This window comes from Alligator mississippiensis, chromosome 16, assembly GCF_030867095.1.
Source record: "Alligator mississippiensis isolate rAllMis1 chromosome 16, rAllMis1, whole genome shotgun sequence".
NCBI classification, from domain to species: Eukaryota; Metazoa; Chordata; order Crocodylia; family Alligatoridae; genus Alligator; species Alligator mississippiensis.
The window spans coordinates 34,796,505-34,814,954 of record NC_081839.1 but is presented as its reverse complement, the minus strand read 5'-3'; the positions used below and the strand labels follow the sequence as shown (position 1 = coordinate 34,814,954).

The following is an 18,450-nucleotide window of genomic DNA, read 5'->3' as shown; positions in this document are numbered from 1 at the left end:
TGCGCCGCGTCCGCTCGGGACGAGGGCGAACTCCCCCCGGCCCGGCACGGCACGGCACGGCCCGGCCCGGCCCGGCCCGGCCCGGCCCCCTGGCTCCCCGCCAGCACTCGTGGCCGCCCCGGCTCCCTGCAGCGCGCTCGGCCCCGGCCCCCCCCGGCCTTTGTCCTGCGGGGGGCGGCGGGCGGGGGGCAGCCCCCGCGCCGGGGGAGCGGGGAGCGGCCGGCATTAACCCCTAGGGGCCCGGCGCGCAGACGGCGGGGGCGGGAGGCTGCGGGGACGTGGCGCCCAGGGGAGCACGGCCCCCTCGGCCGGCCCGGCGGGGAGCGGCGCGGGGGCAGGACGCCGCACACGCGGGGCTGGAGCCGCGACGCCCGGCCGGGCCCAGCCCCCGGCGGGAGCTGCCCGCGCTGCCGCGGAGCAGGGGCCGGCCGGGGCACAGGCGCGCTCGGGGTGCCCGGGCTGCCCCGGCTCCCGGGGTCCTGCGACCAGGCGGGCGAGCTGCGCCTCTAGGCCGCGGAGCCCCGCAAGCGGCGCGGCGCTGGGCCCGGCCGCTCCTCCCCGCCCTGCCGTCGAGGCACTCGCGGGGCTCCGGGCCGGACAGCCCGGCTCCCGGCTCCGCTGCCGGCGCCTCCTTGTGTCCCAGGCCCGGCCCCGCGCCGCCCTGCACCGGGCAGAGCCGAGCGCCCCGGGCGCACGCCGGCGCCGGGATGGGCTGCGCTCCGCGGGGCCGGAGCTGCGGGGCGAGTGCCCCCCGCCCGGCCCGGCCCGGCCCGGCCCGGCCCCGGAGCAGGGCCCCTTGTCCCTGCCCGGCCGCCCGCTCGTGTCGGGCCGGGAGCGCGGGCTCGGGGCAGCGGGGCGAGGGGAGCCGCGGGGAGCGGGTCAGGTGCGGCGCGGGGCGGGGGGCTGCGGGCGGACCCTCCTGCCCGGGGCCGGCGCGGAGCGCACTGCGGAGCCGAGCCGAGCCGAGCCGCGCTGCGTCAGCCGCGGTGCAGCCCGGGGCGAGCCCGCCGGGGCCGGGGCCGGGGTCGGGGCCGGGGCCCGCAGCGCCTCGGCGAGGGGAGTGGCCCGCGCCGCCCAGCCCCGCCCCGCCAGCACGTGCACCGCCCCCGCTGCGGGGCCCGGAGCATCCTCGGCCGGAGCCGCTGGGGCTGGACCCGCCTCGGCCCCGCGCGCATCGCGGCACTAGCGCAGCGCAGCGCGGCGCGGCGCGGCTCGGCTCGGCTCCTGCCGCGGGATGGCGACGGGCTCCGACGGCGCCCGGGAGGCCGGCCCGCGGGGCAGGCGGCTGCTGGCGGCGCTCGTGGGTAAGGGGACCGGCCGGGGACCGGCGGGGCAGGGTCGGGACCGGGGCCGGGGCCGGGGCCGGGGCCGGGGCGGGCCGGCTGTGCCTGACCTTGGCGAGCTGCGGCCCGGCCCGGCCCGCACCTGCACCTGCCCCTGCCCGCGTCGCTGGTGCTGGCCGGCCGGGCGGGCTCTCGGGCTGTGCGCTGCACTCAGCCGCGGCCGCGGCTCCCCCAGCCTCCCTGGGCTGCAGGGAAAGCTGCGAGGCCGCTGAAGTGCCCGGATCCGAGGGCTGGTGCCTGAGCAAGGCTCACGGGCGCGGGAGTCCCCGGTCCCAGGGTGGCCGTGTCTGCAGCTCAAACTTCCCCTCACCCCACCCCAAGCCTGCGGGTCCCTGGTACTACTGCTCCGTGTCTGCCTGAGCCTGTGAGCCCTGAAGGTATTAACTCTTTTACCAGGATGTCGAGGTGTTCACCGTGCTTCCCGTGCCACCATCAGGCTGGCACTGCCCTGCGCCACCAGCACCTCTGGAGACCCCGGCACTCTGGGGCTTTCGTCCCCTTACCTGCGAGTTGCAGGGCCAGCGGCCGGTCCAAGGTCATCCTGGGATGAGCGGTAGAGTCAGGAATAGAACTTGGGAGCCCTGACTCCCAGCCCCAAGGGCCCTGCCTGCGTCATTACCTAATGCCCCAGCTGAGCTGTCTTGGTGAGGTGTTTCCTTTCACAGGCTCCGCTGCTCTCACTGGGCTGCTCCGCTCCAGGGACTGCCAGTCCCAGGCTGCTAAAATTAAAGGTGAAGTAGGTCCGAGAGACCAGAGAAAACAACTGGAGGTGCTCAGAGCAGCCAGGAATCTTGGTGTCAGCAGAATGGGAAGCAGAGGATGTTTTTTCATCTCTCCTTTCCTGCCTGCTTGGGGTCATGGCTGGGAGATGCTTCTCCCCATGTGTTGGGAGCCAGGAAGAGCTGCTGCAGTTTTTCTGGGGGCTGATTTCCTGCCTCAGCTGGCCTCGAGCTCCCTGCTCTCCTGTTGTCTGTGGGAGGCAGTTCTGGGCTGTCTTATTTCCTAGAGCATTGGAAAATGGGAGCTGAAGTGTCCATGCCCAGCCCCCGGCACTGCTGGAGGGGAGGGCTGGGGTTTTCCCTGGGGCCAAGGGCATTTCTGGCCTTAGCTGAAATGAGCTGCAACGGTGAGAGAGCCCTGGGGTCCAAGGGAGCCTGTGTTCCCGTGATCAGCCCTGAAATCCTGCTGGATTCCCTTGGGCTCCTTGGAAAATCCCAGCCCGGAGGAGCCGTGTGCTGCCTGAGACGGAGGAGGAGAGGCTGGCCAGATGGCGTTGCAGTCAGAGCAGAGGCAGGGCCATTCGACACCAGGGTCACCAAGTTGGAGGATCAGGTGCTGGCTCTTGTGGGCTCCGGAAGGAAATCAGATTCTCTCATGTCCTGGCCAGCTCAGCTGGGCCTAGACCGCCAAGAGAATGGGGCTGAGCGAGCCCCGGAAGGAGCGGTGCCCTACAAGCCCGCCTAGGCAGCGGGCTCTTTGCAGGGCCCAGCTAATGTGCTCTGGTGGAGATGGGCGTTGTGAGCACCTCCCCACTGCTCGAGGGCCTGGTCCCAGCCTGGCTGCTACCTGCGCCCCGAGAGCTGTGATGCTGCCTTTGCCAGGCACTGCGGGGCAGGCTGGGCTCGGGTGCCCAAGCAGGGTGTGCATGGCGTGGCCTGTGAGCTCTCCCCCTCGGGCCCGGGTGAAGGATGTGCAGCCAGGCTGGGGCTGTCTGCAGCTGGCTCTATGTCGGCGCTTGTTCAGCAGCGTGTTTGTAGAGCAACAGAGGCCTCCAGTGTCCATCGTGGTGAATCTTGCTGCACAGGGCCTGAGGCTGTCCCGGGTCACGCTTCCACAGCCTGCTTCCTCCAGTGCCACGACCGACCCTGGCTGGGCTGGCTCCAGGCACCAAGTGCAGCTGGGAGCATGGGGTGAACAGTGGCAGTCGAGCTGGGGAGGACTTGGGGTGAAAGCAAGGGGTGGGAAGCAGGGACTTCCGGGGTCTGTCCCTTGTGACCCCACAGATCACGCTCCTCGCCCTCCTGCGAGCAGTGAATGCAGAGCTGTGGTAAAGGGCTTGGCAGTTTCTGCTGTAGGGCGGGGGCAGAGCGGGACCACTGTGCCAGGGCAGGCATCTCTCCTGTGCCACGGCCTGTGGACTGGGCACGCGCAGGTGTTCCACGCATGCTTGTGCCAGTGCAAAGGATGAGGTGCAGTGCAGCAGGCTCTTGAGTCCAGGGCCCTTGAAGACTTGTAGAGGAAACACGATTGATAAATGCAGGCTCTTGCTGTTTGCATTCCCTCCCCAAGGGTGCGTGGCAGTGCTTCTCCCCACACTGAGCAGTGCCAAGGCCTCTGGAGTGGCCAGTCCTGCCTTCCAGACTAGCAGGGGCCTCATGCTGTCTGTAGGGCCCTGGGGGCTCCCCAGGTCTCCTGGGGCAGACTCCTGCCTACCTCCAAAGCCAGGCCAGGGCTCAGGCTAGGAGGGGAGGCATTCGTTTAGATGTATCGGTGCCCTCTGGCTGCCCTGCGAGCAGGGCTGGCTGGGCTGCAGGGGCCCCAGGCTAAGTGCCAGGCTGGTCCAGGGGGCAAGCGGTGGTTCAGTCAGGCAGGATGCTGAGGAGCATCACTGCTGAGAGGAACCAGAGTGACCTGGGGCTCAGTGCCTGCCCTGCCTGCCTCCCAGTGCATCTGCATGGGGCTTGATATGCAGGCAGCCTTGCACACATCTACCCAAGGGTACAATGGGACAGGAACAGGATTAACCCCCAGGTGAGCCACATGCTTGGTTCAGTAATGCCAGTCATAGCTGCACCAGGCAGCAATCGATGTGTTGCCAGCTGCAAGGCATGGCCTTTCTAGGAGGATCCGGCCCCTGGAAGAGACACCGTCCAGTCGGATTTGCTCGCAAACCCAGGCACGTGCACGAGTCACTTCATGTGGGAGTGCGAGGGAGCGTGTGGGGCTGCTCACGAGTGCAAAATCACTCAGCCATGCACCTGTTTGCGAGGGGCGCTGGACTGTGACAGGGCTGGGAAACCAAAGGCTGATGGCCCAGCTGCCCCGATAAGAGACCAGATGCCTCCAAGACCAGGGAACATCTGCTGCTGGAGCAAACAAATATTTCCCTGCGGTCTTTGCAGCACAAATATTGCAGCTTTGTGCTGGGCCTGAGTGTGGAAGCACACTTGTTTCCTTAGTCTGACCTGCAAAGTGCCAACAATGAACACTTCAGAGGGTGATTGGGGAGCTGGATTTTAAAAATATTCGCAGCTTTTGTCACCTCCCCGGTGTGATGGCAGCCTGTTATTCCTTGGTCCCGGAGGGCCTGGCATTTTGCATTTGGGTCACCATGTACTTTCTATCGCAAAACACGCTTGCAAAGTTTTTGCAGTCGCGTCTGTGCCTGCCCCAGGGCAGGGGAGCCTTGCTCAGGGTGGCTGAACTCAGGACTTGGCCCCTGTGTCTGGGGAGGAGTGGGCTTCCCATTTCCTTCTGTAAGTGCCACGGTATCTGGTCAGGGCTGTTGTTGCAGGGAAAGCAGCACTGCTGGTGCTGGGATGTGCAGGGCGCTCTCTGCGGGGCTGGCGAACCAGAAGCCACGTTCCACGTGGCAGACCTGAGGCCCAGGGAAGGGCATGGGGTGGGCCTGCCTTGCTTATTCCCAGGCCAGGCAGCTTCAGCCCTTCCAGGGGGAGGGGGAGAGGGCTGCTCAGCCCTGGACTGCCTGCCTGTTCCTGGAAGGGCTTTGTGCCAGGCTTCTTCTGTTGTAGTGGGAGTTGTGGAGCCCTGCTTCAGCTCTGCATGGGGTCAGGGATGAGGCCAACACTAGCAGCCCTGGGTTGCTGCTGGCTGTGTCTGGGCAGCACCTCAGCTCCTGGGAGCACAGGAGAAGTGGCCCAGGGCAGAGGATCATTCTGCAGCATGTGCTCAGCTGGCCCAAGAAGGGTTTTATGGGTCTCCCTGCTCCCAGCTCGGCTCCTTCAGTGCCCACCTGGAGCGGAGACACCGCTGAGACACTTGGGCTCATCGTGGGGTGACAGAGTGATGGTGCCAGGGCCACTGCCTGCAGCACCCCCACTCCTGCCCCCTTGCCTCACTCACAGGCATGTCTCTGGCTCTCTTGGCCAGGGCTTTATCTGCTTTTTGACTGCATTATCTTCTGCTCCGCTAATAGGGAGGGGAAGGAGAGGAAAAGCTGCAGTCTGCAGTTTGAAGGTCATCTGTCAGCTGCAGCAAGGCAAGGCTTTCTGCAAAGCAGGCTGCTGAGATGCAGCCGCCAAGCCCAGCTCTTGCAGCTGCAGCCTTCTCCCAGGGCTCTGCACCGTCCCTGTTGCTCCCATGCTGAGGACTGGAAACCTCCTTAGGGGCTGAGGCGAGGAAAGCCCCAGGCACCCAGGGAGGAAAACCAGTCGCTAGTGTGTGAGCTGGGAGGTCCAGCAGCAGAAGAGGCTTTGCTATGTTTAAAAGCTGGGCTTTGCTAAAGGTGCTATGGGTAGGCGTGTGCCCTGGGGCTCTCCACTGGCATCTGCCTGGCAGCATAGCTTTCCCCGGGAGCCTCAGCTCCAGCCCTGCTGCAGGCACTGAGGAGCCCCTGCACTGTACGTGCCAGTGGCGCTTGGTCCTGCCAGAGACAGTGCATGTAGGTGGGCTCCCTTCCTCTAACGTGCTTGGCTGCCCTGGGCAAGCAGGGCAGCTGGGCCACGGCTTGTCTTTGAGAAGGAGAAAGAGAGTCAAGGAGCCAAGTGGCCTGGCCGTAGGTTGCTCAAGGAGCCGGTAGCAGAACCCAGGAGTGCGGGCCCTGCACTGAGCTGCAGCCCCGCTCCCGAGCGGCACTTGGCAGCTGTCACAGCAAGGGCTGTGTGGTCCTTTGTGCCTGAGCCTGGTGTCAGCTGCTGGGACGGGCAGGGGAGAGCTGTGCTCCGCAGCACGGGGGGGGCTCTGGGGACCAGAGCGGAGCATGAGCATCTGCCCGCTGCCAGCAGTGGAGCTCTGCCAGCCCTCGTGCTCCCCATGACCCCCCCCTCCCCCCCCCCCCCCCCCCCCGCTGCCCCCATAGCTCATGGAGACACGACTGCCCCCACGCATGTCAGCCTCCCGCAGGGATGCCCTGCTTACCTGTGCCTGTGACACTGCTGCCCTGCGCCCCTTATCTGCTGGCGTGCACGCGCCCTTCCACCCCAACCCGGCTCCCTGTCACCGGGCACCAGCCTCTAGCTGCAGCGCCTGCTTCCTCCACCCATGCATGTCTGCTCCCAGCGGTCTGCCCGGCCCTGACCCTGCTGACCTGCTCCCCCTTAGCCCTGCGCAGCTGGAGGGGGGTGTCTCACTCTCTCATCCTCCCCGGGCAGGGCTGTACATGTGTGCTGTGGCGGTCGCCTTGGAGGTGTCAGTGGGAAAGACCAACGTGGTGACAGCTCTGAACGGCTCGGATGTGCTGCTGCCCTGCGTCTTCACCACCTGCATTGGCTTCTGGGACCTCGTCTTCACCTGGTCGTACAACGACAGCACAACGGTGCGGGGCCTACAAAGCACAGCAGTGCCAGGGTTTTATCAGGGCTGGGCCTGGCCAGCGGCCCCCGCTCCCAGCGTAGGCGTCTCCCTGGCCGTGCTGGGGGGTTGGGGTATGTGGTCAGGGCAGCAGCTCTCGAGTTGACTGCACGTCGTCTGCGCCCTCTCCCTGGGAGAGAACAGCTCGTGTTCCAGCAAAGCGGGACCCTGCTTGCCAAGGGGCCTTGGGTTGTGGGGGCCCATCTGTGCCTGGGGCTGTTTCCCCCTCCCTTCCACTAAGGAGGGTCTTGGCTTGCCCTGGCCCTGCCCTGCTGGCCTGGGCCAGCTCTGAGAGCCTCGTAGCGCAGGGCAGAGCTCTGCAGGGCTCCGCACTGCTCGAGGTGGCCAAGTCCCACCGAGCTGCGTGTCCAGGTCTTGCTGTGTTCAGGGAGGCTGGTCCGCTGCTGGCTCACTGTGCCGTGCCCCTTCCCCTGCAGCTCTGCCGCGGCTTCATCAAGAGCAAGGCAGTGGAGCCCAAGGTGCAGAGCGAGAACTTCAGGGTTGTCTTCGTGGGCTCGACCACTGGCAAGGACAACAACATCTCCATCGTCCTCCTCAGCGTGGACTTCAGTGACGCCGGGAAGTACACCTGCCACGTCAAGAACCCCAGGGAGAAAGGGAACGCCGAGCACTCCTCCTACATTGAGCTGCAGGTCGTGCACAAGCGTGAGTGTCCGCGGGAGAGCCCTGCGGCGTGGGACGCGCGTGCACATCAGGCCTGTGGCCAGTGGCCATAAAAGGGCTGGGGGTCTGGGCACCTGGTGTTTCCGGGGGCGGAGAGCAGACCGCTCCAGGGTGTGCTGCGGGCTGGGAGAGGTGCTAACAGGTCCATATAGCCTCAGGGAACAGTGGTAAAGACCAGCTTGGTGTCTCCGTGGCTGCTAGGAGCCCCCGCCGTGCCCGTGCTCGCTGAGGCTGGGAGACCTCTGGGTGGGCTCCAGCACTGGTGAGGCTTGGGCTGCAGCCTCCCCCTCACCCGGGCTTTCTCGTGCAGTGGTGGTAGCAGACAACACCCTGACACTCATCATTGTGGCCGTCGTGGGCGGGCTCATCGGCCTCCTCATCCTCTTCATGGTGGTCAAGAAGGTTGTCCTCTTCATCATCAAGAAGACCCAGGATGGGAAGTGAGTAGGCCGGGGGGTCGGGGCCAGTGGATGGGGTGCAGTGTGTGGCCTGGGGCCAGAGGAGGGAGTGCTTGTCCCGGTGGGTGGGAGAGGTCGAGAAGCCCTGCCAGGCGGGGGGCGGTGGGCCGGGGCTTTGCCGTGCCGTGGGCTGCAGGGTGACTGTGCACTGTCCCCTAGGAAGGAGTGTCTCGTGAGCTCGTCGGGCAACGACAACACGGAGAACGGCCTGGCGGGCTCCAAAGCGGAACAGAAAGTGACACCAAAGGCATGAAGCAACCGCAGCACAAAGCACCTGCCTGCAAGGAGGCGAAACCCCACTGGGGCAGGGGCTGGACCCATGACCTTGCCAAACTAACCATGCTTAGGACCTGTCTGTATTACACACGTGCCTGCAATTCGCGCTGCTGCTTCTCAGACAAGACTGCAACCGCCGCGGGGCCCGGGAGCGGCTCAGGGACCCCGGCTGGAGCGGGCGGACGACCCGGCTGCTCTCGGGGCAGGGACGGCGCATGTCAAGTAAGAGGGAAGAGGCAGGGGCCCGGGCTCCTGGCAGGGCTGCGGGCCGGAGCGTGGCACTGCCCACAGGACTCCGGCGTGGCTCTCCCCTGAAGCTCGCTGCAGAACCAAATTTATGTTCCCCTCGAGTGCCTGGCATGGCCTTGGCCTCCGCTCCTTGCTGGCTCTTGTTCCCCAGTGGGCTCGAGGCCCCCTGGGTGAGCCGCCCCCCATGGGATCCCCTCTCCGCCCAGGGACCCCTATTGCTTGGGCTGCTGGAGGGCCCGTCTGACCGGGCTTGGGCAGCAACAGGCCTGATGTCATGGCACCATGCGCGGGCCCTGCAAGCGTCTGGTTGCAGTCCTCGCCCCGTCCCTGCATCAGTGCCAAGGGCTGGCTCTGCCCTCCCTGGCCCTGGGCATCCTGCTGCGCCCGGGTGTGGGGTGAGCAGGGAGCTCTGCACGGGTGCAAACAGCAGCAGGGAGGGATACGGGGCCTGGTACGTGGCTGGAGCCCAGGTGGGAGCTCTGGGTGGGTCGGTGGCAATGAGGCCCCTCCCTGCCTGTGTGCGGCGCGCTCCCAGCTCAGGCCACAGCCACTGGTCAGCGGACCCGGCGAAGTGTGGAGAGCCAGCTGGAGGGCTGGGCAGCCCGGAGGCACCCATGGGCTGGGCTGTCCGTAGCCCTGCTGCGGGCTCCACTGCGGGGAGCCCCGGAGAGGCTGCGAGGGCAGTCAGGCCCTGTCGGATGAGCTGATGCTCCGGCCTGTGCCTGCCGTGTCCCCAGTCCCCCCCGCCCTGGTCAGGAGCTAGACGGGGCGGTTTGCAGCTTCCAGCCAAGGGCTATGCTCCTACTGCTTTGCAAATCTCCCCGCGGCTTCGTCTAGACCCTCCCCTCCCCTCCTGGACACCAGTGATGTCCCGAGTGACACCACTGGCGCTGGCGGTACCCAGCGTGACGCTGGCGGACTGGGGAGGAGAATCACGCCACGCGCTGGTCCCTGGTCCTGGCAGACCCACAGGGAGGGCCAGCTTGGGCTACAGGAGGGAAGGGGCTGCCTCGGGGTGGAGCAGGCTGGGCTGTGTCCTCGTGCTGCACATCTGAGCCCCAGCGTGGGGCTGGGGGCGCTGGGGGCATGGCTGTAGATGTGGGGGTCCCCCTTGCCGGCTGGCAGATGCTGGGGGAAGTGGGGGTCTTGGCACAGAAGCTGGCTTGTTCTGCCTCTGGCTTGACTCACTCGTGCCCAGGCACCTGCCTGTCGCCCACGTGTCCTGCCCCCCGCGCCGCCCTGGCCGCCTGGGGGGAAGCTGCTGCGCTTCTCGTCTGTGGATTCTGGGCTTCCTCTTTCGTTCTTCGGCTAGGCACATGCCGAGCAGGCGCTTTAGATGCTGGCGCAGCAAGGCTTTAACTGGTTAGGCAAATATTTTTTTATAATGGATTTAACTGGGAAAACGGCTGATTCTGTTTTCCTGTCATCTAGGAATGAGCATGGCCTCCATTCACGATGTAGGGAGGGGGTCGGCCAGAGCCCAGGGCTCAGGACTTCCAGGTCCTGCTCCTGACTCTACCACCGACTTGCTGTGTGACCTTGGGCAAGTCACTTTGTCTCTCTGTGCCTCAGTTTCCCCATCTGTAAAATGAGGGTAATAATACTGATCTACCTCGCAGGGGTGCTGTGAGGCTCCCTGGAGTCACATTTATAAAGTGCTTTGGATCCTCGGATGGGACGGCTGCAGGCAGCCCGCGGGCGGGGAGGGCGGCGGTCGAGCACGTGAGCGCAGCCAGGTGCAGGAAGCCACAACCGCATCAGGACAGAGGGACTCGCCACCGTGCTGAATGCCAGGGATGCTGGCTGGGCAGCCCCCCAGACAGCCAGAAACGAGAGCCCGGGGAGGTCTCCGTTGCGCCCTGCCCCGCTCTGCTTCCTCTGCAGCCCCGTCTGCCCGGCCCGGTGCCTGCCTCGCGCACCATCCACTCCCAGCCCTGGCAGGGGCTGTTGTCGTGGGGGGAGCCCCACATGCCCCGCTCCACAGGTCCTGCTGGGGACACCGACCTGGGCCTGTAGCAGCAGAACCGGACTGGATGAGCTGGCACGCAGGTGCCCGGGGCGTCGGGCTCCGTGGAGTCCACCATGGACTTCATGGCTGCTTGTGCCTATGCATGGCGTGTGCCTGGGCCTGCACGGCTGGTGGCAGAGCTCCCTCAGACAGGCTGTCAGCCGGGGCAGGAAGGCAGTCTTGCCTGAGCACGGCAGCTCTGTCTTGGGCAAAAGATCTTCCAAACCATCTGCAGGGAGCTGGAAAAGCCTTGTCTAACTACGGAAGGAGCAAATAACCCTCCGCCTGCACCCCTACCCCCATGCCACCCCCAGTGGCCTTGCCTCCAGATGGAATTAAAACCTTTCTGAAGGTAAAATTCAGGCCAACAGTGTCCCTCTGAAGTCCAGTTTAGTCCTTGAATGTCGTAAGCTGCTGAGTTCATCGCTCATGCATACATGTCCGCGCCCTTGTCCATGCGACCCGGGAACAGGCTCTTTCCTCCGCATCCCCACACCCGGGGGAGTCGGGAGTCAGGGTGGGTCTTGGCGTTCCAGCGAGGAAAGGGCACGCGGGAGGTCTGTGGTTGGGGCTCGGTCTCCAGCCCAAGGGCAGGAAGAGCAGCCAGCTGGACCCGGAGCTGGGCACCCTGCCAGGGCCGCGTGGGCTGTGCGCACCATAGGGAAGGCCACGTGCTGTTTTCTCCAGGAGGGAACTGGGATGGGCGCTTGTCTCTGGCAGCGTCTGAGGCCCTGCTCGTGACTGAATTTGGTGCTCACTGCCGCGGTGCAGGCTGCAGACAGAGCTTGGGTGCAGTGCCCAGTGCCAGTGCCCACGTGGCCGTGGTTTCAGAGGGGAGTTGCAGCTGCACCCTGTCTAGTGGCACCGGTGTGTGGGGAGGCTCTGCGCCAGGGCGGGCATCGCAGGGAGGCAGCTCCGGCTCTGGCACGAGTGCTGTGCGGGGGCAGCGTCTCTGCTGCATGGAGCAGGGCCTGGGGCTCCAGAGCCCGGCTCTGCTCCCCACTCTGCCACCGGGAGCCGTAGGGAGCCCAGGGCACATCGTTCGACCTCTGTGCTCAGTTTCCCTGCCTGTCCAGTGGGCTCAGACTGACCTACCTCATGGGCGCGGGGAGGCTGCTTCCTCCCTGGTTGTCAGGGGCTCCCAGATCCTTGGATGAAAGGCGCTGTATAAATGCAAAGTATTATTAAAGTACCATTGTCACTCATGCGATGTTAGCAGGAAAGGCATACAATCTCCCAGCTAGCCCACCAGCCCCGGCCCCTCCCTGAAGAAGAGCTCTCCCGGGAGAGCGCAGTTGGGGGAGGGAAAGGTTTTTTTAAAAGAACTATTTTTAGTGGCCATAACCTGTCAGTCTTTTTTAGAATCAGGATCAGGACATCGTCCCACTTCCCACATGATATGCAACGCTGTACTATGCATGGACTCTTCCCCTGGCTTGACAGAAAACTTAACGCAATCAGTTCTTGACCCGCAACTCTCGGTCTGCGACGGTGTGCGGGCGCGTGCAGCCTGGCAGCGGGCATGCTTAGGACGCTCCCTTGGCACAAACTCCTGAGCTATGTGGTGCCCACTGTCCATACGTGCACAGAGACCTGTACGTCCGGGCGTGCGTCGGGTGTACTGGTTTTACATATAGGATATACTGTAAACAGACACGGGGTGTCTCCGGACATCCTGTGTGTTGCCTTTAAAACACGTTTTGCACTGTAGAGTTTTATTTAGCTTTGCCTTGAATGAAATAAAAGTTGACATTTAGTAGAGATGTTCTGCCTGGGCTCTTGCTGGCGTCTGCTCCTGTTGGCTTCGGCCTCCTGCACGGCTGAGCGCGAGCACACGTGCACCTGAGGGACCTCGAGGACACGGCTTCTCCCAGCCTACGACGCGTGGCCACTCAGCAGTCCTGGTGAGATTGCTGCCCAGCAGCCCCTTGTTTTCTGTTGGGGTCGGAGCCTTCCTGGCTTGGCAACTGCCCTCGCCGCCCCCTCGGGGACCTACGGCGCGGCCCACCTCCGCCTGCAAAACAGGATGATGCCAACAGCTCTGCAAGGGCTTTGTAAGCCATAGTTAGGAGGGCGCAGTGCTGGTGGTCCTCAGCCGGGGCCTGGAGGAGGACACGGAGTTATTCGCACAGGGCTGATCACAATGCTAGGAGCCCTTGCTGTCAGGTTCAGCACAGGTGAAGGGAAACAGGCCTGGCTCCTAGCCGTATCACATGCCAGCCGTGTTGCAGAGCAGATCGTTTCTTCTTTTTCTTTTCTTTTTGGTTTAAATCCTGTCTTTGAGAACTGTTCAAGCTGCCGCTCCCCCGCTCGACTCGGCTGGCCTCCTGGTCGCGGTCCAGGGGAGTGTTCTTGTTTACTTGGTCGCGGGCGCACAATGCATCTTTGTTCCCGAGAGCCGCCCCTGCGCCTGGGCTTCGCACGGCAGGGGCGATCCCGGATGGGAAAACTGGGCTTGTTGCAACGGACTCGCAGCTCCTCGCTGGGGGTGGTGTCCGCGCTGGAGACCACCGGCACGGGTCTCAACAGAAAGCACCTTCAACAGGGCGCCATTGTTCCTCTTTCTCCTTCCTAGAAAGTGTCTGTGGCGGGATCTCTCCTTTCTCAGCAGCTCCCTGCTCAGCTGTTCCCCTCCGAGCGCCTTGGCCTCACCGTTGCAGGGGGCAGCTGTGCAGAGGGCCGAGGGGCACCGTGCAGCGGGGAGAAGCACTGGCACGAGCTTGGTGTGTGGAAGCCTGGACCGCACGCGCGACGGGCCCGGGGCAAGGGGAGCCCGTGCATCCGGCGGGGCAGGGAGAGCACTGGCAGGACGCTGTGTGGAAGGCAATGCATCCCTGTCCAGATCCAGGGGGGCCGTGATACTGCCGCCCCCAGACTGGACGTGCTCTGCGCGCACAGTGCCATAACCACGTGCAAGACTTGCAGACAGGTGCGAGGCCCTGCCCTGCCCTGCCCTGCCCCGGCCCTGTGAGACCACCCCGGTGCATCGCTCTGCCCAGCACCCGTGCAGCCTGAGCAGACCATGGGGATTTGCTGGCTATAGTGAAGTGCGGTGCTTCCCAAGCTCCTTCCACCCAAGCATATCATATCACCAGCAGGTTCATCCTAGACAGCCCCACTGAGGCAGGGAGCGTCCCCATTTCAGTATGGGGGAAACTGAGGCACTGCACTGGTTGCTCAGGGCAGGGATGATGCTGAGCACGTGGGAGCTGCAGCAGTGTGCAGACAGAAGGGCTCATGATGCACTAAACCACTGCAGGCCACAGCCCATGGTGCTGCCAGACTGGGCACGGACTGGCACTGCCAGGAGCCCCCAGCTCTGTCGTCCTGCTGCCCTGACTGAGGGGGCCGCGGCAAACAGCCAGCGTCGAGGCCCAGCCATGAGGAGCTCCTGGGACCCAGGCCTGTGCCCAGACCCCTGGAACAAGCCGGCCTCATGCTGGCGCTGGGGGCTGCTGCGTGGAGCTGCAGCGCTGTGTAGTACAGAATAAGCCCTGGGGTCTCTAAGCGCTGACATTACATGCGCTGTGATCGCTCAGTGATCAGTCCTGTGATCATCACGATCCTTTTAGCAAACCTCTCTTTCTCATAACCCAGAGCTGCCCTGCACCCGAGAGCCAAGCACCACCCGCCAGAACATGGCACAGCGATCCCGAATGCCCTGCCAGGCCCCACAGCCTGATTGCGGGACGCAGGGTCTTGCAGGGGGAGCAGAACGCCTCGTGTTCCCTCGGCCGCAGACCGGGGCTGCTGCCTGTCGGAGATGGGCAATGCCCCACGTCCAGCAGTGGCCTCAGCTCAGGCTGGCCCTTGTGTCTGCTGTGGGGCCCAGAGTGGGGTCGAGCCCATCTCTGCGGAGAGGAGAGGTCGGTCCTTTGCAAGGGTGCCCTGGGAACAGGAACGGGGTTTAATGGAGCGTTGCACAGGGTGAACATGCTGCTTGTTCCCTCCGGCTGCCGGGGCAGCAGGGACAGGAGCTTCCCAACGCAGCGGCTCTGCGAAGAGGGTGGACCTCGTCCTCTCCCAGGAGGAGCCCGAGCAAGGTAAGTAGGAGGGTGCTGCTGCTCCTGGCTGCCTTGGCTCTCCTCCCGCATCCTCCGGCAGCGCTGAGCAGGGCCGCTGGGCCTTTGGGACAGGGATCAGGGTGGAGGGCAGAGGCCAGGCTCCCAGCAGCTTGTGCGCAGCAGTCAGACAGGGAAGGGAGGTGCAGGGAAGGGGAGCAGACCTGCACCCGGGCACCTCACTGCTCGGACTGGGCGGGAGAGAGAGACGAGGAATCAGACTAAAACTGGCAGCAGCAGCAGAGCAGGAGCAAGGCCAGTGCCCCCACACAGCCGGCCCCCGCCCAGACTGCTCCTGGCCAACGCGCCTTCCTGTGCCCGGCAGCCCCGGTGCGGGAGGCACTGCTTCCCCTGGCAAAACCCAAGCCTGCTTGCACCAGCCCCGCTGCTCTGGAGAGGCCCCTAGCTGGTGTCCCCGCCATGGGCCAGCACGGCCGTGGTGCTCCTGCCCCGGGCCCAGGTGGCCTCGGCCGCGCAGGGAGCAGGCGCAGGCAGCCCCAGCTCCCCTTGCACCCCGGCAGAGGACAGACGCGGGGCCCTGCACTGTGCCGCCGGGAGCCCTGGAGCGGTGCCAGGCTGGCGAGGCAGGGAGGCTGACCCTTTGCACGGTGTGGATCCAGTCGAGGTAGGCCTTCACTTTGGTGTAGACACCAGGGGTGCTCGCCTCGCCGCAGCCTTGGCCCCAGCTGACAATCCCCACCACGTGCCAGCGCTGCTGCTCGTACAGCAAGGGGCCACCGCTGTCCCCCTGGAGAGACAGAGGCCAGCGTGAGCTGAGCTGCCCCGCGTGCAGAGGGCACCCTGGCGAGGTGGGAGAAGCACCCACCTGGCAGGCGTCGACACCGCCTTGCAGCAGGCCGGCGCAGAGCATCTTCTCCGTGATCTCACCCTGGTAGGCGCTGACGGCATTGCAGACGCTCTGGGAGATCACCTGGATCTCTGCCTGCTGCAGCACGGAGGAGAGTTTACCTGCATAACACACGCTCCCTCTGTGAGTCTCCCCTTTCCCGGTGGGACGGCCGGGAGCAGTCTATCCGCTTGCCCCCTGCCCCTGCCCACGCTTCCTGTCTCGCCTGTCACGTGGGGCCATTGCACACACTGGGGAGGGTGCAAGGGGCCCGGCGCTGAGCTCTGGGACCGCTGCAGCAGGCGCTTGCTCTGCTTACGAGTCCGTGCACGTGCTGCTGCTCCACTTCTCACCCAGGTTTGTCTCTGCTGCTGCTTCCTCCCCTGGATCCCTCCTGAGCTAAGGCACCTCTTCGTTGTCCCTGAGCCATAAGCTGGGCCCTGCTCTGCTCGTCCCAACGCCACGGAGGCCGAGGGATGCCCCTCGGGCCCCAGAGCCCACTGGCCTGAGGCTGCACCAGGCTGTGACCTGACCAGGGTCCCACGACTCAATGCAGCACCTGGGCGGTACTTTCCTGGACCCCGGGAGGAAGGCTGTGGCCTGAAGTGTGCGAATCCCAGCCCAGCCCCAAACACGAACAAGCAACAGTGCAGCCACTGGGGTGGCAGCTTTCAGCCTGGGGGTGCAGACGGGCTCACCGTTCCTCCTCGTGTAGCCCCAGCCTGTCACCCACACTGGGGTGCCCGGGTTGAGGTCCTCGTCGAAGAAGGGCAGGCACACGGGCTTGACCACGCCTGGAGCGGGGAGGACAGGGAATAGCAACCTCAGGGGGCAGGAAGGGAGTCCTGAACCCTGGCTGTTGTGCCCCAGCACAAGCGGGATCTGGACCTCGGGCCGGGGTATGTGTGCTGGGGTTGTGGGCCCCAGGTCAAGGCAGAGGGGTCTGTGCTGCCATGACGAGCCAGACAGGGCACGTGGGATGTCAGCGTGCCTGCACACCCGGGCGTGCTCATGGCTGACACTAGTCCTATTTGCACGGGGCCCTTTTCACTCCGGTGCGGGCAGAGCGGTGGCAGGAGTCTCCCCACGCTTCCTCCCACCCACCCACCCCAGTGCTGACTGGCACGTGGCCCAGCTGGAGCATCTATGCCAGGTGGCGGGGAGCCCGAGGAAATGGGTGGCTCTGGATTGGGGGCGCTCGTGGCCAGGCAGGGCTCCGGGAGTCATTGTCCACCTGACAGGCGCAAGGGCGTCTGCAGCTTGACCAGGGCGATGTCGTCTCCCTGGGGGATCACAGAGGTGCCGTCCGGGACAAAGACCTTTTCCACCAGGGCAGTGTTGGTGTTGGCATCGGAGAGCAGCTCGGAGCCGGCCTGCACGTGCCAGCTCTGCGTCCATGGGTTGGTCCTGTGCAGACACAGTGAGATGCGGCGTTGGGCACAGGGCGGGAGAGGCTCCCTGCATGAGTGCCATGGCCCCAGGGGCGCACGCGGTCGGTCTTACTTGAAGCAATGTGCCGCGGTGAGGACCCAGCGCGGGCCAATGATGCTGCCGCCGCACATGTGCTCCCTCTGGTACTGCAAGCTGACCTGCCACGGCCAGGCCTCGATCATGGCCCGCTCCCCCCCAAGGATGCGCGGGGTCCGGAGGCTTTCACCGCACCCTGCAGCCAAACGGGGGAGAGATGGCGCTCAGCGCTGCCCTCTGCGCAGGCGGGGGACTGCACGCGGAGCTGGGCCCTGGCAAGGTCCTGGCCCGTGCGGGGCTGGTCGCATGCTCTGAGACTATCAGCCCTGGCGATGCCGTCAGACTTACCGGAGCAAGTGAGCGAAACGCGGGAGCCCGAGAGGCACTGCCTGGAAGGCGAAGCAAAGCGTCCTGTCAAAGCCGTGCTGCTCACGGTGCCCCCCGCCCTGCGCTGCGAGGGCAGATGCCAGCCTGCGCACTGCCCTTATGCTAGGGCCCGAGGGCCTCGGCGGGCAAGCCTGGGCTGGCAAGGTTGCACGTGCTCTGTGGGACAGAGGCAGCTGCAGCGCTCTGACCTGGGCCAGCCACGGTACGGCCTGTGCAGCGCCCACCACCGCTGCAAGCTCCCCCGGCCGCTGCAGCCCCTGGGGAGGTTGCTGTCTCAATGTCCCCCGAGCTCCCTGCCAAGAGCTGGGCCCCCTGCGCCCTGCCGTCTGCCTGGCTGCACCAGGCCTGGGTGCCGGGGAGCACCGCTGGGCAGGAGTGCCCTGAGAGCGACCCCGGACACCAAGCTGACTGAGGGCTGTGTGTGAGTACGAGTGCCTCCCTGCTCCTGTCCGAAGGAGCCAGCTCCTCCGGCCACTCCCCAGGACACGGCTACAGCTGTCCCAGGGGATCTGGTCCTCGCCTTCCCGCTCACCTGCTTGTGTCCTGCACGTGGAGGCTGCCGTTGCTCAGCGTAACCTCTCGGAAGGGCAAGCCCCGCACGTCCACCGTGTCCACGGCCTGGAAAGTGGGGACGCTGAAAGGCACGGAGAGTGTTCACCAGTCTGGCTCCCTGTCACCATACGGGGCCGTGACCAGGGGAGCCAGCAGGGAAGGTCCCAGCACGTGGTTGTGTTGCAAGGATGCAGTGGAGTGTGGCACAGGTGTTTCCCATGAAAGCTCAGGGCTGCCGCTGCTCCATGTGACACGGCTCCCTCCCTCCCTGGCCCTAGCAACCTGGCCAGGTGCCCTCAGCTGGGCAGAGCCGGGGGCCCGGGGTTCATGGCTGTGCGAGAAGACGGGAGCTCACAGCATGGGCATAGCCTGCTCCTGGGTCCCCTCCTGGTCAGTGGGGCTGTCTGAGCCTGGGACAGCACCCGTGCGGGGACGCTCGCAGAGCACGGGGCCACGGCAGTGTGTGGGGGGATGTGCTCGGGATGCAAATCATGATGGAAGGAGGTACGGGATGCACAGGCCAGCTCTGCCTCCACCTGAGCCGCAGCAACCCCTCCAGGCTTGCAGCTTGGGAAACAAAAGAAAGGGC

At 65.3% G+C, this 18,450-nt stretch overlaps 2 protein-coding genes across 4 annotated transcripts in view; one reads left to right on the top strand and one right to left on the bottom strand.

The window, feature by feature from the left end:
• The first annotated feature begins 1,182 nt into the window (after nt 1–1,182).
• Nucleotides 1,183–12,308, top strand: SCN4B (sodium voltage-gated channel beta subunit 4). Its single transcript, XM_059719886.1, has 5 exons — nt 1,183–1,304; nt 6,674–6,837; nt 7,310–7,538; nt 7,867–7,996; nt 8,174–12,308. The coding sequence occupies exons 1-5, from the start codon at nt 1,235–1,237 to the stop codon at nt 8,265–8,267; spliced, it is 687 nt and encodes a 228-aa protein (XP_059575869.1). The 5' UTR covers nt 1,183–1,234; the 3' UTR covers nt 8,268–12,308.
• TMPRSS4 (transmembrane serine protease 4) overlaps nt 11,738–18,450 on the bottom strand; it is a 15,560-nt gene continuing 8,847 nt past the window's right edge. Inside the window, exons 6-12 of one of the 3 annotated variants that reach the window (XM_059719878.1) lie at nt 17,842–17,943; nt 17,271–17,311; nt 16,959–17,118; nt 16,690–16,862; nt 16,154–16,249; nt 15,435–15,577; nt 11,738–15,356 (exon numbers count right to left, since the gene is read on the bottom strand). In XM_059719878.1, coding sequence (XP_059575861.1) covers nt 14,346–15,356; nt 15,435–15,577; nt 16,154–16,249; nt 16,690–16,862; nt 16,959–17,118; nt 17,271–17,311; nt 17,842–17,943 — 1,726 coding nt within the window. In that variant the 3' untranslated portion in view covers nt 11,738–14,345. Of the gene's footprint in view, nt 15,578–16,153; nt 16,250–16,689; nt 16,863–16,958; nt 17,119–17,270; nt 17,312–17,841; nt 17,944–18,450 lie in introns of all 3 variants that reach the window. The other 2 variants (XM_059719879.1, XM_059719877.1) reach the window with 2 other exon arrangements.

What these genes read in the sequence shown, in the direction of transcription:
- SCN4B (XM_059719886.1), top strand. Translation starts at nt 1,235, where the DNA reads ATGGCGACGGGCTCCGACGGCGCCCGGGAGGCCGGCCCGCGGGGCAGG. An exon ending in CGTACAACGACAGCACAACG is followed by an intron (nt 6,838 to 7,309) that starts GTGCGGGGCCTA and finishes CTTCCCCTGCAG; the next exon opens with CTCTGCCGCGGCTTCATCAA. An exon ending in GCTGCAGGTCGTGCACAAGC is followed by an intron (nt 7,539 to 7,866) that starts GTGAGTGTCCGC and finishes TTTCTCGTGCAG; the next exon opens with TGGTGGTAGCAGACAACACC.